The 21,047-nt window shown below is 40.9% G+C and overlaps 1 protein-coding gene across 1 annotated transcript; it reads left to right on the top strand.

Moving 5' to 3' along the window:
- Positions 1-405: 405 nt before the first annotated feature.
- Positions 406-20,815, top strand: LOC112259075 (LIM/homeobox protein Lhx1-like). The gene is made up of 5 exons (XM_024433841.2): positions 406-466; positions 581-670; positions 18,025-18,266; positions 18,786-19,059; positions 19,411-20,815. Exons 1-5 carry the CDS (start codon positions 406-408, stop codon positions 19,782-19,784), a joined length of 1,041 nt encoding a protein of 346 aa, XP_024289609.2. The 3' UTR covers positions 19,785-20,815.
- Positions 20,816-21,047: the final 232 nt, after the last annotated feature.

Below are 21,047 nucleotides of genomic sequence, written 5' to 3'. Positions count from 1 at the left end.
GTGTCAAAATAGTCATGGGATTTGCTTCACCCTAGTTACGGAGAAATATCCTAGTTTGTAGTGAGGCTATAGCCAGAACTTACAGCCATATTGTAATTTCCATAACAGAACCCTAAATCATTTATAGAAATCCAATGATATGAAAGAGAGAAAACATAATGATTCAATATGGAATTAGTGCAATAAGTAATGAAAGCCTTCAAAATAATTTTGGCAAAATGAAAACGTTCATACTTTGAGTGATATTTTCCATGATGTCTGTGTAGATGATCTGAGAGGAGCATTAAACCCAGACAGGTTGGGGATATGGGGTAGGCGATTTGCTTGTGTGAGAGTTGGCATGTGTTTTGGACAGGAACACACCACAGGTCCCTCTTACCCCAGGTCCTGTTGGCCAGGGTCCACATGCCCTCCAGCTTCGTCAAGCCCCCATACAGCCCTCCACTACCCCCATCACACATCCCCGGTATCTGGCCATGGCTGTTTAAATGAACACAAAGCATGAGGCAGGGCAGCTCAGCTGGCCTCCACTCCCCACTTGACACAAGTTTGACCTGTGCTGTGTATGTCCTCCCTGTAGGCTGCACCTCCACCCTGACACAGGCTGTCTCTCTATCTCCTCTCCCCAAACACGCTGGGGCAGCCATCCAGGGCCTGTGTGCGTCCTCAGGTCACATGGGTCAATTAAATTCAAATTGAGGATAAATGATCTGCAAATGATCTACAAATAAGAGAGTAATTCAAGGTAAGTTCCTCTTTATGGTTTACAAAAGCTGAGACTTTGCTCATATAGTCTGGGTTATTGTGTTAATGGATTCATGGAACTGAGAGGAAATGCCTGACTGATATTGGCATATTGACTGTGTTTACAGATGACAAACGATATAACTCAAAACATAGCAGAATTCTAATTAGCAAAAATGTATTGCTGTTTTACTGAGTGTTACTCTACTATGATGTCGTACAGATTTGACATACTTCCTCAACATCTCTCTCTCTCATATCCACACACATACACAGAGAGCGGGGCGACATGGCATGCTTCACAGACGTGGCCAGTGTGAGTGAAAGGCGTGTAACAGCCCCTCTCCCTGAGGGGTTGATGACACTAAAGAGACCTAACAGAAGCAGCAGCGACAGAGAGGGGTGGGGAGGACCTTCTGCCATTCTGCTCTTTTACAACTTTACAAAATAGCCTTTTAATTTGCCTGAGCGTCTGGGGTGTCTGAGTTGTACCCGTATCAATCACCATCATCACTGGGCTCCAGGCACATTGTCCCTAAGGCTCTCTTACTGCAAGGCCCCCAGGCATCCTCTCCCCCTGGGGGAGCCCCTCTCCATCCCTCCCTTGTCCCCTGTCCTCTACCTAACCCTCTCTCATCATCACTCACACAACCCCTGTCACACTGCCTGGTTCCTCCCTCATGTTACCGCTCTCTCTTTTCCCTAACATTATTATATTTGTCAAATTGCTTTATGTTTGACCATCTCATCAAAAAAATCACACATTTACCATCTATTAAGAAAAACAAAATAAGTTGAGGTTTCAAATTATGTTGCCTGTCTTGAACTAATTATTTATATAAATGATTACTTATGACCTAATATTGCCTTATATTGGATGGTAGGTTATTGTATGAACTAATAATGTCACATAGCCTGTAAGCCTGCGAAACCTAACAGTTGCTCAATGTAATCTTCTGGGTCAGCTGAGAAATCATGATTTTTAATGTCTATTCCATAACAAAACTGCACCATGATCTGTGTGAATGATTCCCCACCATAGTGAGCATAGCTGTTTGATTAGATACACTGAAGACTGCTTCATTAACCTAATGTGCTGTACTCTTCCTGGGTGGTTTTGGTATGTAAATGAATATTTGTCTGCACCATTCCCTCTCCCTCTGTGGTAGTTTTGGCAGAGTCCTAAATGATGATGGTGACATTGAGGACTATCAATGGTATGGACTAACAGGGGGTGTCTTGATGAAGGCACATCATTGAGCGAGACAAATCCATGATATGAATTGGCAGACAAGGGGAAAGGCGGTCGATACGGATTACAGCTAAGCCTCTTCTCTTTGTGGCTGTTGGCCCTGGCATTGATGGGCTCTCCCAGAAGCCCTTGCTCTATGGGGTAAGGGGTGGGCCGTAACTGGCAGGGTGAAGACCACTGTTATACCTGAAAGCTCCACCACTCCTATCCCTGCCCTCCCCAGTCACAATGTGCTGGCACACACAGACCAACCACTGCCAGCTGGGCAGGCACTAAGCAGGTACACAATCACTAGTCAACTGGATAGGATGAAGACCTCAGTAGATGATTGGGAATGGAAAAACACAGCAAAATCATGTGCATATATTTCACCTAGCTAAAGGTGTTGTGCCTGTACGTAAGGTGTTCAAGGACTGTTGTGGTGTGTTTTGGTTTTGCTGAGCGCTCTACGTGCTGAGTGCTACACTGAGGGGTCTAGTGCTGCCCCACTTCCCTGCCTTGAAGAATTGCTGAAGTGTGTCATTTCTCAATGGCCTTCGGCACTGCTTGCTGAGAGGACAGGAGGTGCAGGTGTTGTGGTGTCAGGAGGCTTAAACCTTGCTTAAGTCTCTCAATGTAGCCTTCTGGTACCTCTTGTGTTATTTACCCTGCTTCCGCTCTAACTAAAAATTAGACAATGGTGTCAAAAAATGTAACTATCAATTGACATTACAGTAACAAGCATGTTGAGATAATTCCAATAAAAGCATATCAGTTTGTCTTACTTTCATGGGGTTCAATTATTTCAATGATGTCATTGATTAGAATTAGTAGTATTTTTGTTCTCAACCACTTTGAGTCTGAATTAGTCAGAACAGAGCCTTCTCACAACATTGGACATAGTAACGGAGCTGTCCACATAGTGGAGGTGCTGATTTCAAATTCTGTCTCAGCCGTGCCTGTCAGCTATCCCATTCTCAAGGACTAACTGCCTCTTTATGAATAGCCTACACTCTATGCACTCACTATGAGTGGCATGTCTTTGTTTTATTAAGTGTTCGTACCTTTATTTGTCACCTCTTTGGGAATAGCACGGCCGGCTGAGCCACAAGCCCCTATCTGGGAGCCAGAACAAAGACTGAACCATCTGCCCCGTCACCCAGCCCTGTTTCTGCAACAAGTGAGAGGATATAGTCCCACCCACTCGCTCCTCTTCTCTCTCTTTTTATATACGTCACTTCCCATTGTTTGAGGTGCTGCACAATGGAGCCCTTAATTTTGCAATGTTACAGTGAAGTCGTTCTGTAGTTCAGAACAGAGTGGTGGTTGATGAATGGATAAAGCTCTGGTGAAGTGTGATTGGCACTGTAGGAGTGTCTCTGATTAATCAGCTGAGAGAGAGAGAGAGCAACAGGAGTTTACTTGTTATATCAACTACAGCTGATGAAGTGCTGTACATGCAGGTGAGAATCAGTTTGTTTCAAAGGGTCAGGCAGCGCTAGGCTGTTATTATATGCTGTGTATTTTCAGCTTCTTTGCTATTTAATATTTGTATCTATTACTTCCACATTCCAGTATTGCGTAATCAGCGTTAATTGGCTCCAATCAGCATCTAGTCATTTATTTTTTCCTACAAATTATTTGTATGAATGATCCCACCGGGTTGCCTGTTCATCTCATTAGAGACAATTAGCTGCAATTAGCACACACTAATGAGATGCTTTCTGAGTCCAAAACAAACAACGTGCACCCTGCCTGATTCCAGAGCTGTTCAGACCTCTTGTGTGTTGGAGTGGTGCTGGAGACCAAGTGCACTGGGCCAGGCTTCCAATCAACACCTCGATCTCACAGAGGAACGAACACAAACCTAGCTGGAGGCTCCCAGCCCCACTGCACAGCAGCATTCAATATAACCAAGCAAATCATTTTCACTTTCCATTGACGTGTTGCAACAGATTTCTTTCATTGTGATATTTATCATATTGGTGTTTGTTGCATTTCAAATGGGAGACCGAGTGAATAAGATCACATACAGTTTGTTTACAGCAGGGATTAACAACTAGGGGGCCAATTGTTTTTTGAATGGATGGTCGGGGGGCAGAACATATTCACAAATAATTTCTAGACTGTAGCAACTGTTTGCTTTCAGAGGTCTACAGTGGCTACTCTTAACAAACACATAGTGAACCTACACAAGCTACTGGGGAAAACAGTGTCCTCTGGCAACGGGGGCCTCCTTGGAGATGTTAAGCCTGGACCGGACACAGACTAGAATAAGCTTTGCCACCCTGGATGCAGAGGCAACGGCACCTTCTTCCCTAGGGGCTTCCTATTTCAGATCGGATCCGGAGGTACCTGCGCTTTCATCCTCTGTTCTGTCTTCCTCTCCAATGGCTTCTACCTCAGATTCAGATCCTCAGAGCTTCCATCCTCAACAGACCGTGAGGTTATCTGAGACTCTGGCCCATTCATCATCCATGATGGATACTACAGCTGGCTCGGGTCCATTGGGCCCCACCACCTCTCGGTCCTCAAGGGGTTTGCGAAACCACTCGAGGCGAAACGGCCGGACCTCCTCAGCCATTGCAACAGCTGTCGTCATCAGCAGTTCTATGGTAAGAAACATCATGGTTCCCAGGGAAAAAACCCTGTGCTATCCTTGAGCACGAGTAAAGGACATTACAAGGCTGCTTCTGACCATTCTACGACAGTTGCCAGGAACTGACGCTGTCGTAGTCCATGTGGGGTCAAACGACATTAGAAGGAATAGCTCGGAAATTCTGAAAATGGATTTTAAAGAACTGATTCTATCACTGAAAGATTCCATAAAGTGGCCACTTATTTCAGGTACAGTACCATTGTTGGGCCACGGGTGTGAAAGATTCAGAACCACATTCCTGTAAAGTTTAGAGAGGATCTCATGTTAAATACTGTAATGTGGCTACAGGTTCATCTGCCTCACTTAAAGCTCATTCTTGTGGGAGGCTGCTATAGACCACCAAGTGCTAACAGTCAGTATCTGGATAATGTGTGAAATGCTTGATAATGTATGTGATATCAACAGAGAGGTATATTTTCTGAGTGATTTAAATATTGACTGGCTTTCATGAAGCTGCCCACTCAAGAAAAAGCTTCAAACTGTAACCCAGTGCCTGCAACCTGGTTCAGGTTATCAGTCAACCTACCAGGGTTGTTACAAACAGCACAGGAATGAAATCATCAACATGTATTGATCACATCTTTACTAATGCTGCAGAAATTTGATGTAGTGATCACAATATAGTAGCCATATCTAGGAAAACCAAAGTTCCAAAGGCTGGACCTAACATAGTGTATAACTAGTCATACAAGATGTTTTGTTGTGATTCCTATGTTGATGATATTTGCTGTTCTGTGTTGTGTAATGAGTAGCAACCAGACGCTGCACTTGACACATTGATGACATTTCTTATTCCAGTTACTGATAAGCATGCACCCATTAAGAGAATGACTGTAAAAACAGTTAAATCCCCATGGAGGGATGAGAAATCTAAAAAATGGTATGGTTGAGAGGGATGAGGCAAAGGAATGGCAAATACGTCTGGCTGCACAACCAATTGGCAAACATACTGCAAATTGAAAAATCATGTGTCTAAACTGAATAAAGAGAAAAAACTGTAGTATGAAACAAAGCTAAATGATATGAAGAATTATAGTAAAAAGGCAAACTCAGCTCCATCATTCATTGAATCAGATGGTTCATTCATCACAAAACCAACTGATATTGCCAATTACTTTAATGATTTTTTAATTGACAAGATTAGCATACTTAGGCATGACATGCCAGCAACAAACGTTGACACCACGTATCCAAGAATAACTGATCAAATTATGAAACACAAACATTGTAATTTTGAATTCTTTAAAGTGAGTGTGGAAGAGGTTAAAAAAAGGATTGTTGTCTATCAACAATGACAAGCCACCGAGGTCTGACAACTTGGATATCTATCTTCGATCTAAGCCTACTAGAAAGTGTGTGCCCTCAGGCCTGGAGGAAAGCAAAAGTAATTATGTTACCCAAGAATAGTTAAGCCCACTTTACTTGCTCAAATAGCCGACCAATCAGCCTGTCACCAACCCTAAATAAACTTTTTGAGAAAAGAAATTGTTTGACCAGATACAATGCTATTTTACTGTAAACAAAATGACAACAGACTTTCAGCATGTTTATAAGGAGGGACATTGGACAACAAGTATGACATTTACACATATGACTGAATATTGGAGAAACTGATGATAAAAAGATTGTGGGAGCTGTTTTATTAGACTTCAGTGCAGCCTTTGACATTATCGATCATTGTCTGCTACTGGAAAACATGTATGTGTTATGGCTTTACACCCCATGCTATATTGTGGATATAGTGTTACCTGTCTAACGGAACACAGAGGGTGTTCTTTAATGGAAGCCTCTCCAACATAATCCAGGTAGAATCAGGTATTCCCCAGGGCAGCTGTCTAGGCCCCTGTCTTTTTTCAGTCTTTACTAAAGAGTAAAGCCAGTGTGTCCATGTATACTACAGCGAGTGAAATCAATGTAACACTATACAAAGAGCTGCAGTTTGATTTAGAATGGGTGGCAAAGAATAAGTTAGTCCTAAATATTTAGAAGTCTGTCCATAATAAAGCACTGCTCTGCCTTCTAAACAACTCTATCAACAAGGCAGTTCCTACAAGCCCTAGTTTTGTCACACCTGGAGATGTGTGGTCAGGTGACATGAAGAGGGACCTCAGAAAATTACAATTGACTCAGAATAGGGCAGCACCACTGACCCTTAAATGTACATGGAGAGCTAACATTAATAATATGCATGTAAATCTCTCATGACTCAAAGTGGAAGAGAGATTGACTTCATCACTACTATATCCTATCAACGGAACATTAAAAACTGTAATATCTTATGTTTCACCGAGTCGCGGCTGAACGATGACATTAATAACATATAGCTGGCGGGTTATACACTCTATCGGCAGGATAGAACAGCAGCCTCTGATAAGACATGGGGCGGTGGCCTCTGCATATATGTAAACAACAGCTGGTGCACAATATCTAAGGGAGTCTCGAGGTTTTGCTTGCCTGAGGTAGAGAATCTCATGATAATCTGGAGACCACACTACCTACCTAGAGAGTTTTCAGACGTATTTTTCGTAGCTGTCTACATACCACCACAGACGGATGCTGGCACTAAAACCGCACTCAATGAGCTGTATTCCTCCATAAGCAAACAGGAAAAGGCTCATCCAGAGGTGGCACTCCTAGTGGCTGGGGACTTTAATGCAGGGAAACTTAAATCAGTTTGACCTAATTTCTATCAGCATGTTAAAGGTGCAACCAGAGGGAAAACAACTCTAGACCACCTTTACTCCACACACAGAGACGCGTACAAAGCTTTCCCTCGCCCTCCATTTGGCAAATCTGACCATAATTCTATCCTCCTGATTCCTGCTTACAAGCAAAAATTAAAGCAGGAAGCACCAGTGACTCAGTCTATAAAAAGCTGGTCAGATGAAGCAGATGCTAAGCTCCAGAACTGTTTTGCTAGCACAGACATGAATATGTTCCTGGGATTCTTCCGAAGGCATTGAGGAGTACACCACATCAGTCACTGGCTTCATCAATAAGTGCACTGAGGACATCGTCCCCACAATGACTGTACGCACATACCCCAACCAGAAGCCATGGATTACAGGCAACATTCGCACTGAGCTAAAGGGTAGAGCTGCCGCTTTCAAGGAGCGGGATTGGGATTCTAACCCGGAAGCTTATAAGAAATCCCGCTATGCCCTCTGACGAACCATCAAATAGGCAAAGCATCAATACAGGACTAAGATCGAATCGTACAACTCAGGCTCCGACGCTCGTCGGATGTGGCAGGGCTTGCAAACTATTACAGACTACAAAGGGAAGCACAGCTGAGAGCTGCCCAGTGACATGAGCCTACCAGACGAGCTAAATAACTTATATGCTCGCTTTAAGGCAAGTAACACTGAAACATGCATGACAGCATCAGCTTTTCCGGACAATTGTGTGATCACGCTCTCCGCAGCCGATGTGAGCAAGAAGTTTAAACAGGTCAGCATTCACAAGGCCGTAGGGGCAGATGGATAACCAGGACGTGTACTCCGAGCATGCGCTGACCAATTGGCAAGTGTCTTCACTGACATTTTCAACCTCTCCCTGTCTGTGTCTGTAATACCAACATGTTTCAAGCAGACCACCATAGTCCCTGTGCCCAAGAACACTAAGGTAACCTGCCTAAACGACTACCAACCCGTAGAACTCACATCTGTAGCCATGAAATGCTTTGAAAGGCTGGTCATGGCTCACATCAACACCATAATCCCAGAAACCCTATACTCACTCCAATTTGCATACCGCACCAACAGATCCACAGAGGATGCAATCTCTATTGCACTCCACATTGCCTTTTCACACCTGGACAAAAGCTCAAAGCTCATCACTAAGCTAAAGTCCCGGGGACTAAACACCTCCTTCTGCAACTGGATCCTGGACATCCTGACGGGCCGCCCCAGGTGGTAAGGGTCGGCAACAACACATCCACCAAGCTGATCCTCAACACGGGGGCCCCTCAGGGGTGCGTGCTCAATTACCTCCTGCACTCCCTGTTTACTCATGACTGCACAGCCAGGCACAACTCCAACACCATCATTAAGTTTGCCGATGACACAACAGTGGTAGGCCTGATCACCGACAACTATGAGACAGTCTACAGGGAGGAGGTCAGAGACCTGACCGTGGGGTGCAAGGAAAACAATGTCTCCCTCAACGGGATCAAGACAAAGGATAAGATTGTAGACTACAGGAAAAGGAGGACCGGGCACGCCCCCATTCTCATTGACGGGGCTGTAGTGGAGCAGGTTGAGAGCTTCAAGTTCCTTGGCGTCCACATCACCAACAATCTAGCATGGTCCAAGCACACCAAGACAGTCGTAAAGAGGGAACGACAAAACGTATTCCCCCTCAGGAGACTGAAAAGATTTGGCATGGCTCCTCAGATCCTGAAAAGATTTTACAGCTGCACCATCGAGAGCATCCTGACTCGTTGCATCACTGCCTGGTATGGAAAGTGCTTGGCCTCCGACCGCAAGGCACTACAGAGGGGAGTGCGTGCGGCCCAGTACATCACCGGGACCAAGCGTCCTGCCATCCAGGACCTCTACAGTATACCAGGCTGTGTCAGAGATTGTTCTCTCTGCTACTCCACGGCAAGTAGTACTGGAGCGCCAAGTCTAGGTCCAAGAGGCTTCTAAACAGCTTCTACCCTCAAGCCATATATTTGCATTGCCCCCCCCCCCTCCCTTCTACACTGCTACTACTCTCTGTTATTATCTATGCATAGCCACTTTAATAGCTCCACCTATATGTACATATTACCTCAATTACCTCGACAACGGTGCCCCTGCACATTGACTCTGTGCCGGTACCCCCTGTATATAGCCCTGCTATTGTTATTTACTGCTGCTCTTTAATTATTTGTTATTCTTATCTCCTACTTTTTTTTCTTCTTAAAACTGCATTGTTGGTTAAGGGCTTGTATGTAAGCATTTCATTGCAAGGTCTCCACCTTTTGTATTCGGCGCATATGACAAATAACATTTGATTTGATTTGTTTTTATAAGAAGTGTTGACATGCTGAATGCACTGATGTGTCTGTTTAAACTACTAGCACACAGCCAGGACACCAATGCATATCAACTAGAGGTCTTTTCAAAATCCCCAAGTCAAGAACAGAATACGGGAGGTGCACAGTACTACACCGAGCCATGACTTCATGAAACTTTAATCCACATCAGGTAACTGATGCAAACAATAGAATCAGATTTTAAAAAACAGATAAAAATACTGTGAAGAGATACACACAGGTACAGACACACGCATACGCACACACGCTAGAACACACACTCTACACATGTACATTGTAATATTGTTGTATGGTGTTGTTATACACTTTGTAGAGTAGATATGTAGTTGTGTAATTATGTTGTATGATGTACTGTGTTATCTTTTGTTTCATATGTGATGTAAGTGCCTTAATGTGTCTGGACCCCAGGAAGAGTAGCTGCTGCCTTGGAAGCATATTATGTGGATCCCTAATAAATACAAATACAAGTAGACTGCAAATTGACTGCAAGAAGCCCAAACAGATATAATATTTGACTAAAACATAATAATTTCAGACCTTGCTTACATTCGTATAAGATCACGTGTCTCTCTATTATAAGTGGAAGTATTTGAGAACAGATTTCCTAAATTAAAATCACTTGGAGCTGATTTTCTGGTGTTTTTACAGTTTTTTTATGTCCAACAATTAACATTTTGTTGAGCTAGAAAAGGCTACAGGATCGTCAGCAGAATGGAAAATGGATTAATGGATAATTCATGGAAAATGCCATTACCTACCTATTGTAGTTAAGTAGGTAGTATTGAAAACATTTTGTATACAGCACCACATGGTGGCTAGCAAATACGTATTTTACAACATCAGCTCACACTGTATCAGACACTCTCTCCCACCAATTTGGTAACATTCTCAGGGATAGAGAGTAGTGTGATAGGGCCAGGAACAGAGGGGAGAAAGAATTCTTACTTACTCTACTGGAGCAGGGGTCTTCAACTATTTCTCTCCCAGGGACCCCCATCCTATGTTATCATCAGGTGAATGATAATGGCAAGGAGAAGTAATCAACATCTTAAAATGAATAGATTTGGAAGATAATGTTTCATTATTTTGACCTCCTCACATTAGAACTGGAAGAGGAAGTGTAAACTCTAAGCCTATTAGCTGGAAAGGTAACTCCAAAAACATTTCCGCTAAGAGCAGCTGTTAAACAAAGGTTAGCCATGTGTTGGCAAAAAAAATAAAGTCCAAGTCAAGAAAGCTTACCAGCAGCGAGCGACACTTGCTGCACTAGTAGCCTATTCGTGGGTGCTTTTTCAAAGCCTATGTCAGATACTTCAATAAGCTTAATTGGCTCCAATTAGTAATTTGCTCAATATTAGGAAATAAAGTTGACATTAGAAAGAATATATTCTCCTCTTTTCTACTGTCGGTATGTAATTCAAAATGTGTTGATTCTGTTGTTACTAGAGATATTCATAAAAACATTGAAACATTTTTTTATATACTTTTCCACGGTCCCACTGCAGTAACTCCGGTTGAATACCCCTGTAGTAGAGAAATTCCCTGGTGAAATAGAATGATCAGAGTGGTACAGGAAAGGAGGCTTCGCTCACTGTGGGGAAGAGTCTGATTATTCCTAGTAACAGTAACCTACTATGATGCAGAGTTTTCTACAGGGGCAAAGGAGGGGCAACATTAGGATTCTAGGAGCAGTGGAAAGGGTATTGTAAGAGGGTAGAGGGGTATGGATGGGAGAAGGGTAGTATTATTGGGCTTTACGATGCAGAGAGATCGGTGTCTTTCAGTTTGGTGGAGAAGGGGGAATTTTGGAATTGAACAACTTAGTAGCCTAAATGTACACTGAGTATAGCAAACATTAGGAACACCTTCCTAATGTTGAGTTTTGTCTTGCCCTTTCACCCTCGGAATGGCACACATACACAATCCATATCTCAATTGTCTCAAGGCTTAAAACTCCTTCTTTAACCTGTCTCCTCCCTTTCATCTACACTGATTCAAATGGATTTAACAAGTGACATCGATAAGGGATCATGGCTTTCACCTGGATTCACCTGGTCAGTCTATGTCATGGAAAGAGCAGGTGTTCTTAATGTTTTGTACACTCAGTGTATATCTTTGTATATAGTTTAAATGTAGCCCTTTATTTTTGATGATATGTGTTCATCAACAGATCATTTGTGGGAACAGGATCTTCATATCTTCATGAATAATACTGCATTTGAAAGCATACAAGAACTGCATGCATTGCGTGTTTTGGTACTTAAAGCAGGTCTGACAGCCAGGTCTTTCCCATCACCCTCTGCTCAGGCCTGTTCTCTGCCTGCATCTCAAATTTATTCAAATATTAAGTAACCAGGGGAACAACAATGTGTTTGAAATGATGGGGCCTATGTGTACTGTGTTTTGGGTGATTTGTAGATTCTCACAGCCTCTGGGTATAGGATAGAGGAGGTAGACTTCAGCCATCCATCAGCTACAGCCAGATTGTCATTTGAATAGACGCTGTGTGCAAGGGATGATTGGTCCAAAAATAGGAAACATAAATTAACCCAATGGTTTTATTATTAGGGCTAAGTTAAACCTGCGACTGCAAGAAAAAATATTTTACACTGGCATGAAAATAGTTATCCGAAACGTCTATTTTAATTTTAGACTATTAAATATTAACTGCTGAATTTGTAAACCTGTTGTGTATTCAAAATTAGGCCTATTCTATATATTTTTGTATGGCGTGTGTGTGTGTGTGTCTATGTGTGTGTGTGCGTGTCTGTAAGAATTACACTATCAATTTACATCCTTGATTTCAAAATGCATTGGCCTCGCACATGCATGGTAAGGACCCTAAATAAGGACCATACGCTATCTCAATGTGCGCAGGGCAGGGACTACCGAGTTTTGCGTATGCATTAGCCATTCTTTTCATCTGCTTGACATATCCCCAACATAAAACCGTAAGGCGGTGGTGAACTATCTCTCTCCTGGCGAAAGTAAAGCGTTGCCTCTCTCCTGATCTATGTGCTATAAAATTAAACACGTCCACCGGTGGTGGCTCTATCTTCAACAAGAGCTTCACTTGCGCACACAAAAGGCTATGAAGACAATCAGACGAATGGAATAGATTGTGGTGATTCTCATGCGCGAGCCACCCTATAATCTACTCAAATGAAATCAGTTCTCTTTCGGCTCTATTTTTTCTGAAGACTCAGTGGTTGCTATGCAAATACATTTTTTCCCCCTCGCGGATTTAATTAATCTTAATCTAATTTTCCAACCCCAGTGTTATGATAAACTGTATTTGATCAATTTAAAGGCCTAGTGCAGTCAAACACGATTTTCCTGTGTTTTTAAAACATATATATATTTCCAAACTATGAGGTTCTGTGTGAAATTGTGAAAATTATGATAATGCAATTTTAGTGTAAGAGCTGTTTAAATGAGTTAATACACCAAAAGAGAGTTCCAAACCTTTCTGCCAATAACACATCATTTCCCCCTCCCCAGTCAGGCCACTCCCAGACAGTCCTAGCAAAATTATTGCTTTAGAAATGGCTCATTTTGACCATTTTAATGAATTGTTAACCAGAAATTATTTGACATTGAGATAAAAATGGCTCACCATGGCCTATAAACCCACTGGGTACACACTGGTTGAATCAACGTTGTTTTTGCGTCATTTCAATTCAATTATGTTGAACCAACGTGGAATAGACGTTGAATTGACGTCTGTGCCCAGTGGGAAGCCTACTTTGGAACATATACAAATAAATAAATCATATGAGGAGCTGGGCCTACAAGAATAGACCTGGATTTATATTTCAGAGTCTGAATGGGACTATATCACAACAGTTTCAGTCGTCCACGCGGTTGATTGTTTATACATTTCCCCGGGCAACAGATATCAGCGGCACGCAGAGCTGTGGCCGGTGGGAGAAAATGGGCATGAAAATCCGCTATCTCCATGTTCCCAGCCCCGAAGACTGTCCCAAGTGCATTGCCCACTGCGCGATACTATCTTTCAGGGAGCGCCTATCGCTAGACATGATATTATAATGATTATCCTTGCCCTTTCACCCAAAATGTAGAATAAGCGCAGGGAAACATTAATCAATGTAGAAAGCTTGTATTCAGACTTCCCAGAGCCCTTCCCTCCCCTCATCTGCAGATGATTTGTCATTTCTGTCACGGCTCCACAGTCTTATTCTCAGGTCTACTCTTTCGCTATGTTGCTTTAATACAGTATTATAACAATACCCTTTGGAAAACAATGTAGGCTAGTAAAATGTAGACCTGTATACAGAGTAGGCCTAAATAGTGAATAATAATTTACTATAATAATTGACAAATTGTTGTAGTTGTTGACAAGGTTATAACAATTATGTTAGTTCAACTCTAGTTAGCGAAAATATAGGCTACTCTAAATTATTAAGACATCAAAACACAGTCATAAGTAACCATGTACATTTCCGGAGGTTAAAATTGTTTTATTCTATGAAAAACATCCAGTGTCAAGTTTTTAATGTCACATGCACAAGTACAGTGAAATGCCTTTCTTGCAAACTCAAAACCAACAATGTAATAATCAATAACAATGTAATACTAGACAAAACACACACGAGAAATAAGAAGAAACATGAAGAACACAATAAGGAAATAAGTAAGCATACCATATACAGGGCCAGATACTATTACACAGGCATATTGTCCTGTTTGAAGTTAAGAGCCATAGAGTGAAAACTAAATTAAGACAATTCATTTAAAAATATTTTTCGTGAGTTTTTAATGTCTGTCAAAGACATCCAAACGAATTCTTAATGTGCGTTTAATAGCCCACTTTTGTAATTATAAAATATATGTAATCTTCATCATCATCATCATCATCATCGTCGTCGTCCAAGTCTGACCACATCAAACTCTATAATTGCAAGTTAACCTAACTCTGTCGTTTTGCATTGCCCTTCTTCCACATGTGAGGGTGGTGGTTTCCTTTCGAATAAAGTGAGAAGTCAGTCACATATGTTGCGTGTTTATCCGTACGTTTCTCAGTGAACTATCTAAATATCTATGTATGTGTCAGAGATGCATTTCCGTTTGATTAATCGATCTGTGAACTTAAGTGCGTCCATGTCATTCACTTCCTCTCCTCTCCTAAGACGTGCAAAAAAATGATATAGGAAGGCCTAACCATAATGATAGCCTAATAAATTATATTTCCAATTTCAGATAAATAATGTTAGATGTAAACGAACTTAGTTCCCTCTGCCAAAATGACTGTAAGCTACAAGAAAAGTTGTTGTTTTCATGAAATACTGTACCTTATTAAATGTATCCTATTCGGAGAGCCTAGCTCCGCTTCGACCTGGAATATGTTATATACCTGCTGTATCGAGTTGGAATTTACGAGTTTCTAAAACAATACGACAGTTTCAAAGATACGAGGCAATAGTCGTTCTCTGTTCCCTAGTCCTTAGTGGGTCCGTCGGGCAAGTTTAGCGGGCATATTAATTGCCACTCCAACAGCAAGCTGCTGATAGGTGTCGATTCAACATGACGTCAGGAGGCTCGTAATAAGGCTAGCTCGTGCGCTTTCAGAGGTACGGATACTGAAGCTTGGACTAAAGAGTGCATCATACTCGAAGAATAGAAGGATTATGACAGAATCGACAAGATATTGAACAGATTTTTGTCATATTTGTGTTAACTTTCGACTTTGGCAATAATTATTTGGCTGTGTGGCAGTTATATATTCGTGCGTAATTGTAGTGGCATGATGCCTTGTTCAGATACACTAAATCATTAGCCTACTATCGCACCTCTTGGCTCATTTTGATGGACAAGCGGAGGCCTTGCTGCTCTCAAGTTTACATTCTTGCTTGTGAAATGTATTCACTTTGATAAGTTATTTGTTCGTTTTCGTTTTTTTGATACATTTTTTTATAGCCAAGTTTTGTTCTGTCCATGCAAGAGGAATGCAATAATATTTTTGCTCAAGGGATATGATGATGCTAGCTCATTGTTGAGAGTCGTCTGGATGAGCTGCATCCTCTGGATTGTAGGAGTGGACTAGAGCAGGTCATTCTCTAAATCAACAAAGCGACCAAGGAGACAGACACATCGCTTTGGTTTGGGACAAAAAAAGAAAGACATTCACTTGGAATAGCTGGAATTATCCAAATATGGTTCACTGTGCCGGCTGCGAAAGACCTATTCTGGACAGGTTTCTACTCAATGTTCTGGACAGACCATGGCACATCAAGTGCGTACAGTGCTGTGACTGTAAATGCAATTTGACAGAAAAATGTTTTTCACGGGAAGGGAGGCTGTACTGCAAAAACGACTTTTTTAGGTAAGCACGCCTGGGCACATGCCTTTCAATATTGTGCGGAAGAGCTTTAGCTTCTACTGGGTATCCAATTAAGCAGAACTATGCAAACAGATTATGTGAAATGTACGTTTTATAATTATAAAATTCTATTGCAAGATTATTATTATTTTTTGCAACAGGGGTATATGCCTGGTGTCAATCTTGTTTAATCTATCCTCATGAGCGACATAATTTGAACAAACCAGAGGCAGGACACCCAGATTATGAGTGGTGATCCAGGAAAAGATGATACATTATAAGCATATATCACCATGTTCTGTGACGGATTAAAGAAAAACGTCCTTTGTTTACAAGGAAAGGCTGTCAAACAAACCGCGGGGATTAAAATTATGCCAGGATTCTTGACGGAAGTGAATTCTGCGTTCAATCAGTCGGCGCACGCCCGTTTGTTTGCTGAGACTCTAGTGAAAATGTGATAAGTGGATTTGAATAGTAAATCATCTTGAGAAAACCCACACTGCAATCACAGAACTCCAGTCCACACGTTTGTTAACTATTTAAATACACAACTATTTACATAAATATAGGCTACATTGCAACATTGAACATTTAACTGTAGCTTTGTAATTTTCAAGCATTAAATGGGATATATTTCAATAATGGACCGTTGTTTTATGCATGTTTGACTTCTCTCCATACAATAATCTAATAATAAACGGCGTGGCCTTTCTTGAATTATAGTTTTAGGTAGGCCTAATAATAGTTCTACAACACGTAAACCTAGGCCTAAATATAAGATACATTTATATTTATAAAAATGTATTTAGCCTAAAAAACATAATTATTATCTTATATTTATGGTTGCTAAATAACTGGTTATCTGTGTGAATAGGCCCACGTAAAATTAATATAGTGGCGGTGAAGCTAGTGCAGGACCAACATCCGTGTAGCCTGTAATTTCCAGATTCACAAACAAACTTGAAAAGAAAAAGCCTACGAAATTGATATATATATATATATATATATATATATATATATATATATATATATATATTATATATTCACTTGGAATCTCATCAAAAATATATTAAGCATCAAAATACTGAAAATGAAATATTTTGCGTCATGACGTGGAAACATCTATAATGTTGCCAATAATGTTTTCATGTTACTGGTAATCTGATGTGAATATTTTCTGTGGCTATTTGCTGCTACACTGTCAACCCTGTTTTGTTTGATCAATGATGGTATTTATTTTTGCTTTCTTTCTTTTAGGAGATTTGGCACAAAGTGTGGAGGTTGCGCCCAGGGAATCTCGCCCAACGATTTGGTTCGAAGAGCAAAGAGCAAAGTGTTTCACCTGAACTGTTTCACGTGCATGATGTGTAACAAACAGCTATCTACTGGAGAGGAAATGTACATTTTAGATGAATTTAAGTTTGTTTGTAAAGAGGACTACCTAAGCAATAGCAACGGAAAGGACACAACCCTCCTCTCAGGTATGGAACATGACTTGAACCACATCCCAATTTTCAACCATAAAGCGTTAATATATATATGTATATTCTATATAATTCTATAGCCTCTTGTGAATCATTATTTTCAACTTTTTGCTATTGCTTTATATTCCATTTATTTAAAAAAATATTTAAAAAATGGGGGGGCAGTTACGATAACAGTATCCTGATAGGTTCAATAACAGTACAAATCTAAACAATGACCTTGATGACGATTAAAATATTATTATAAGGATTAGAATTGATTGTTAATTCATGTTATCATCACCAATAATAATATGTCTAAAGGTAGTTGGCTAATATGTCTAGTGCATAATACTAACAATGACAATATTAATTGGCCCAATAGTAGCCTAATAATACTCTAATGAAATGTATTCTTGTCGATTATTTTTTGTATATTTGTTCATGAATAGGCTATAAAGACATAAGAATAGATTTAAAGTAATTTCATTTCATGTTTCTTTCATCTCACAGTCACGACCTGCAGTGACCCAAGTCTATCTCCAGATTCCCAAGACCCACAGGATGATGGTAAAGATTCGGAAATCGGGCCTTTATCCGATAAAGAGGTGGGTAGCAATGAAAACGATGAGCAGAACGTAGGGGGGAAACGACGTGGGCCTCGAACAACTATAAAAGCCAAGCAACTTGAGGTCCTCAAAGCTGCTTTCACGGCCACGCCAAAACCCACAAGACACATTCGAGAACAGCTGGCGCAGGAGACAGGTCTCAACATGAGAGTGATCCAGGTAAGAGTCCATTTCGCTTACGTCTGTATCACATGAACAATTAAAAAAAAGGTTATTTTCAGAATTATTATACGGGTCTGTGAGAAAGTATTTTCAATTCAATGGCACCTAGGTCAATAATGGCAGATGGCAAGATATGCAGATTGCTTACCACGAAAGTGGTGCAGAAGCACATATTGTCATGACTTCACAATGTTTTCACACCATGACCTCTAGGCTATCTATAGTCTATACACATCAATGCAAAGGTCTTTGTTTTCTCATTTTGAAAATAGCGGCTATATGTTGGACTCTTAGTCTTTAGCATATGTTACGAGAATGTGGCAATTGTGGAATAAAAGGGTGGTGGGAGGGGGGGGTCCCTTGCTGTTAAGTCCCTGGTATTCACGAAACATATGATAAACTGGGTTAAAGATCATTAAGCATTTGACAGTTGAGCCAAGGACCCATTTAGAGGTATAGGCCTATAGGCTAATCACGTCATGGTTATTAAAAGGGCATTTCACAACATGTCATCAGATCTGGGACCTCGAGATGCTGCACATTTCTGATGCACAAAATAAATATTTGACCGGGGCTGAAAACTCAATTTCAATCAGCCATTTCCATGTAATTTGTGGTGTGCAGGTTTGGTTCCAAAATCGTCGGTCTAAAGAGCGGCGCATGAAGCAGCTGAGTGCACTGGGGGCGAGAAGGCACTCGTTCTTCCGCAGTCCAAGGAGAATGAGAACTCTGGTGGACCGACTCGAACCCGGAGAGCTGGTCCCCAACGGCCATTTCTCATACTATGGTGGTAAGGTATTTTATATTCACCATGGTCCACCCAAATAACACATTTGTGTTTTAAAGATCATCAGAAATGCATTTTGACTATGAGCGCCATGCACAGGCCTTTGTACCTTATTTAAATTCACAATTTCCCTCATAATTCACAGGTATTTTATTGCATTAAAAAAAGTCTAATTACAATACTGTCATCCTCCAAATAACTATTATGGCAAATTAACCCTTTATACTACTGGAAATGTAATAGTTTAAATGACATTCCTATAGTTGCATTGTACCGGTACAAGACATTTTGTTGAAGTTTTTATTTTCACCACATAAGCATTTCCCATAATAATTCTGGTGTATATGTTTGTAGATTATCAGAGTGAATACTATGGACCTGGAGGAAATTTTGAGTACTACACCCAAGGCCCCCCCTTGTTGCAGGCCCAGACCCCAGTGGACCTAGGCTTCTCCTCTGGCCCCGCTGGCACCCCTTTAGGTGGCATGGACCATCACCTGGCTGGGCACCACCCATCTGGTGAGGTGCAGTGCTTCACTGACATCATATCTCACCATCCAGTGGACTCGCCTAGCCCCGAGCCCAACGGACCCGGGTCAATGCACAGCATCTCCAGTGAGATGTGTGGCGTCAGCACACCCTTCACCTCACTGTCCATCAACGGCAGTGGATACAGCAACCAATTGTCACACCCCTCCTCAGAGATGAGCGAAGGCACTGTCTGGTAGCCCACAGGACATTATGAAGCCAAGGCTAACTATTGACTTAGGAGGCAACTGAAGTCCTGAGCGAGTATCCCTTTTACTTTATATTATTTATTTATTCATCAATTAATTTATATATAATAATATATACGCATTTAATTTATTACTTGTCTCTAACTACCTTTACTGCTGTTTTGATTGTTGCAGTTTTATTTAAAGATTCACACAGTAACAGTGTAGACTCTAAAGCAGTCATATAATGTGAATACTGTACAAGCGCTCAGCAGAACTTTCGCTTCAGAGGGTCTACCATATCAAATGATAATGATTTTTTACCTAAAGCTTTTGTGATGGCTTTGGTATTCGTGCTTATTTCTCAATTTGTTTTTGTTTCTCTGTATATTTCTGTGTTTTGCCAAATCCTAGAGAGTTTGCCTTCAAAAGGAAAACTTTAAAAAGTTGTATAATCTTTTATTTAATTGAAAATAACTTGAATTTGAAGAAGAAGTCAACCTTCTAAAAATCTATGGACAATGGTTTGAGGTGGACATACAGTAGAACAGTCAACTGTTTACGTATATATTTACAGTACTTCAGGGGTTTGAATATGAGCATTGTTTGAAACCTCTTGATTCAGATGTGAACATCGTTCAAGCAACAAACCAAACTTTTGTATTTATTCTATTTATATTATGGTCATGGTTCCTCACTGTGCTAGATTGTATTATTGTGTTTACTTCGAAGAACATTTAAAAACACAAATAGACAGTTGCCAAATAAGGATAAAAGCACAATTCGTTAGTGCTTTGCGTCATCAATTGCTGAACATACTACAAGAAACATAGTAGCATTTTTAACAGAATGTGTTAAATTATAGTTAATTATATAATGAGGCTGTCTATTGTGTCTGGAAGGCTTTATTTTGCATCTTTACATGAGTCCAAATGATTAAACATTGATGGTCAAATATGTTACCAGCAGCTGCTATATTCTTGAAATATCAACTCTCATATGATTATGTGACCTCTAGTGCATATTAGACCATTCACTGTATAATAAAACATGTACAAAAAAACTGCAAGCTTTTTTAACAATAAAGGGGTGGACATTTTTAGGTTGAAAAGATGGACGCCACTGTTCTTTCCTCACTCACTTCTAACACACCTTCTGCACACTTCTTGATTTCTAAACAGTCGACCTAAAGTACAGTGTACCCAACTGCCCCTAGGCCCTAGTGTTATGTTATTTAAATCCCTGACATTGGGTGTGTCTGATGAACAGAATCCA

Source organism: Oncorhynchus tshawytscha, linkage group LG09, assembly GCF_018296145.1.
Source record: "Oncorhynchus tshawytscha isolate Ot180627B linkage group LG09, Otsh_v2.0, whole genome shotgun sequence".
Classification (NCBI taxonomy): Eukaryota; Metazoa; Chordata; class Actinopteri; order Salmoniformes; family Salmonidae; genus Oncorhynchus; species Oncorhynchus tshawytscha.
This window is presented reverse-complemented; position numbering and strand designations above follow the sequence as displayed.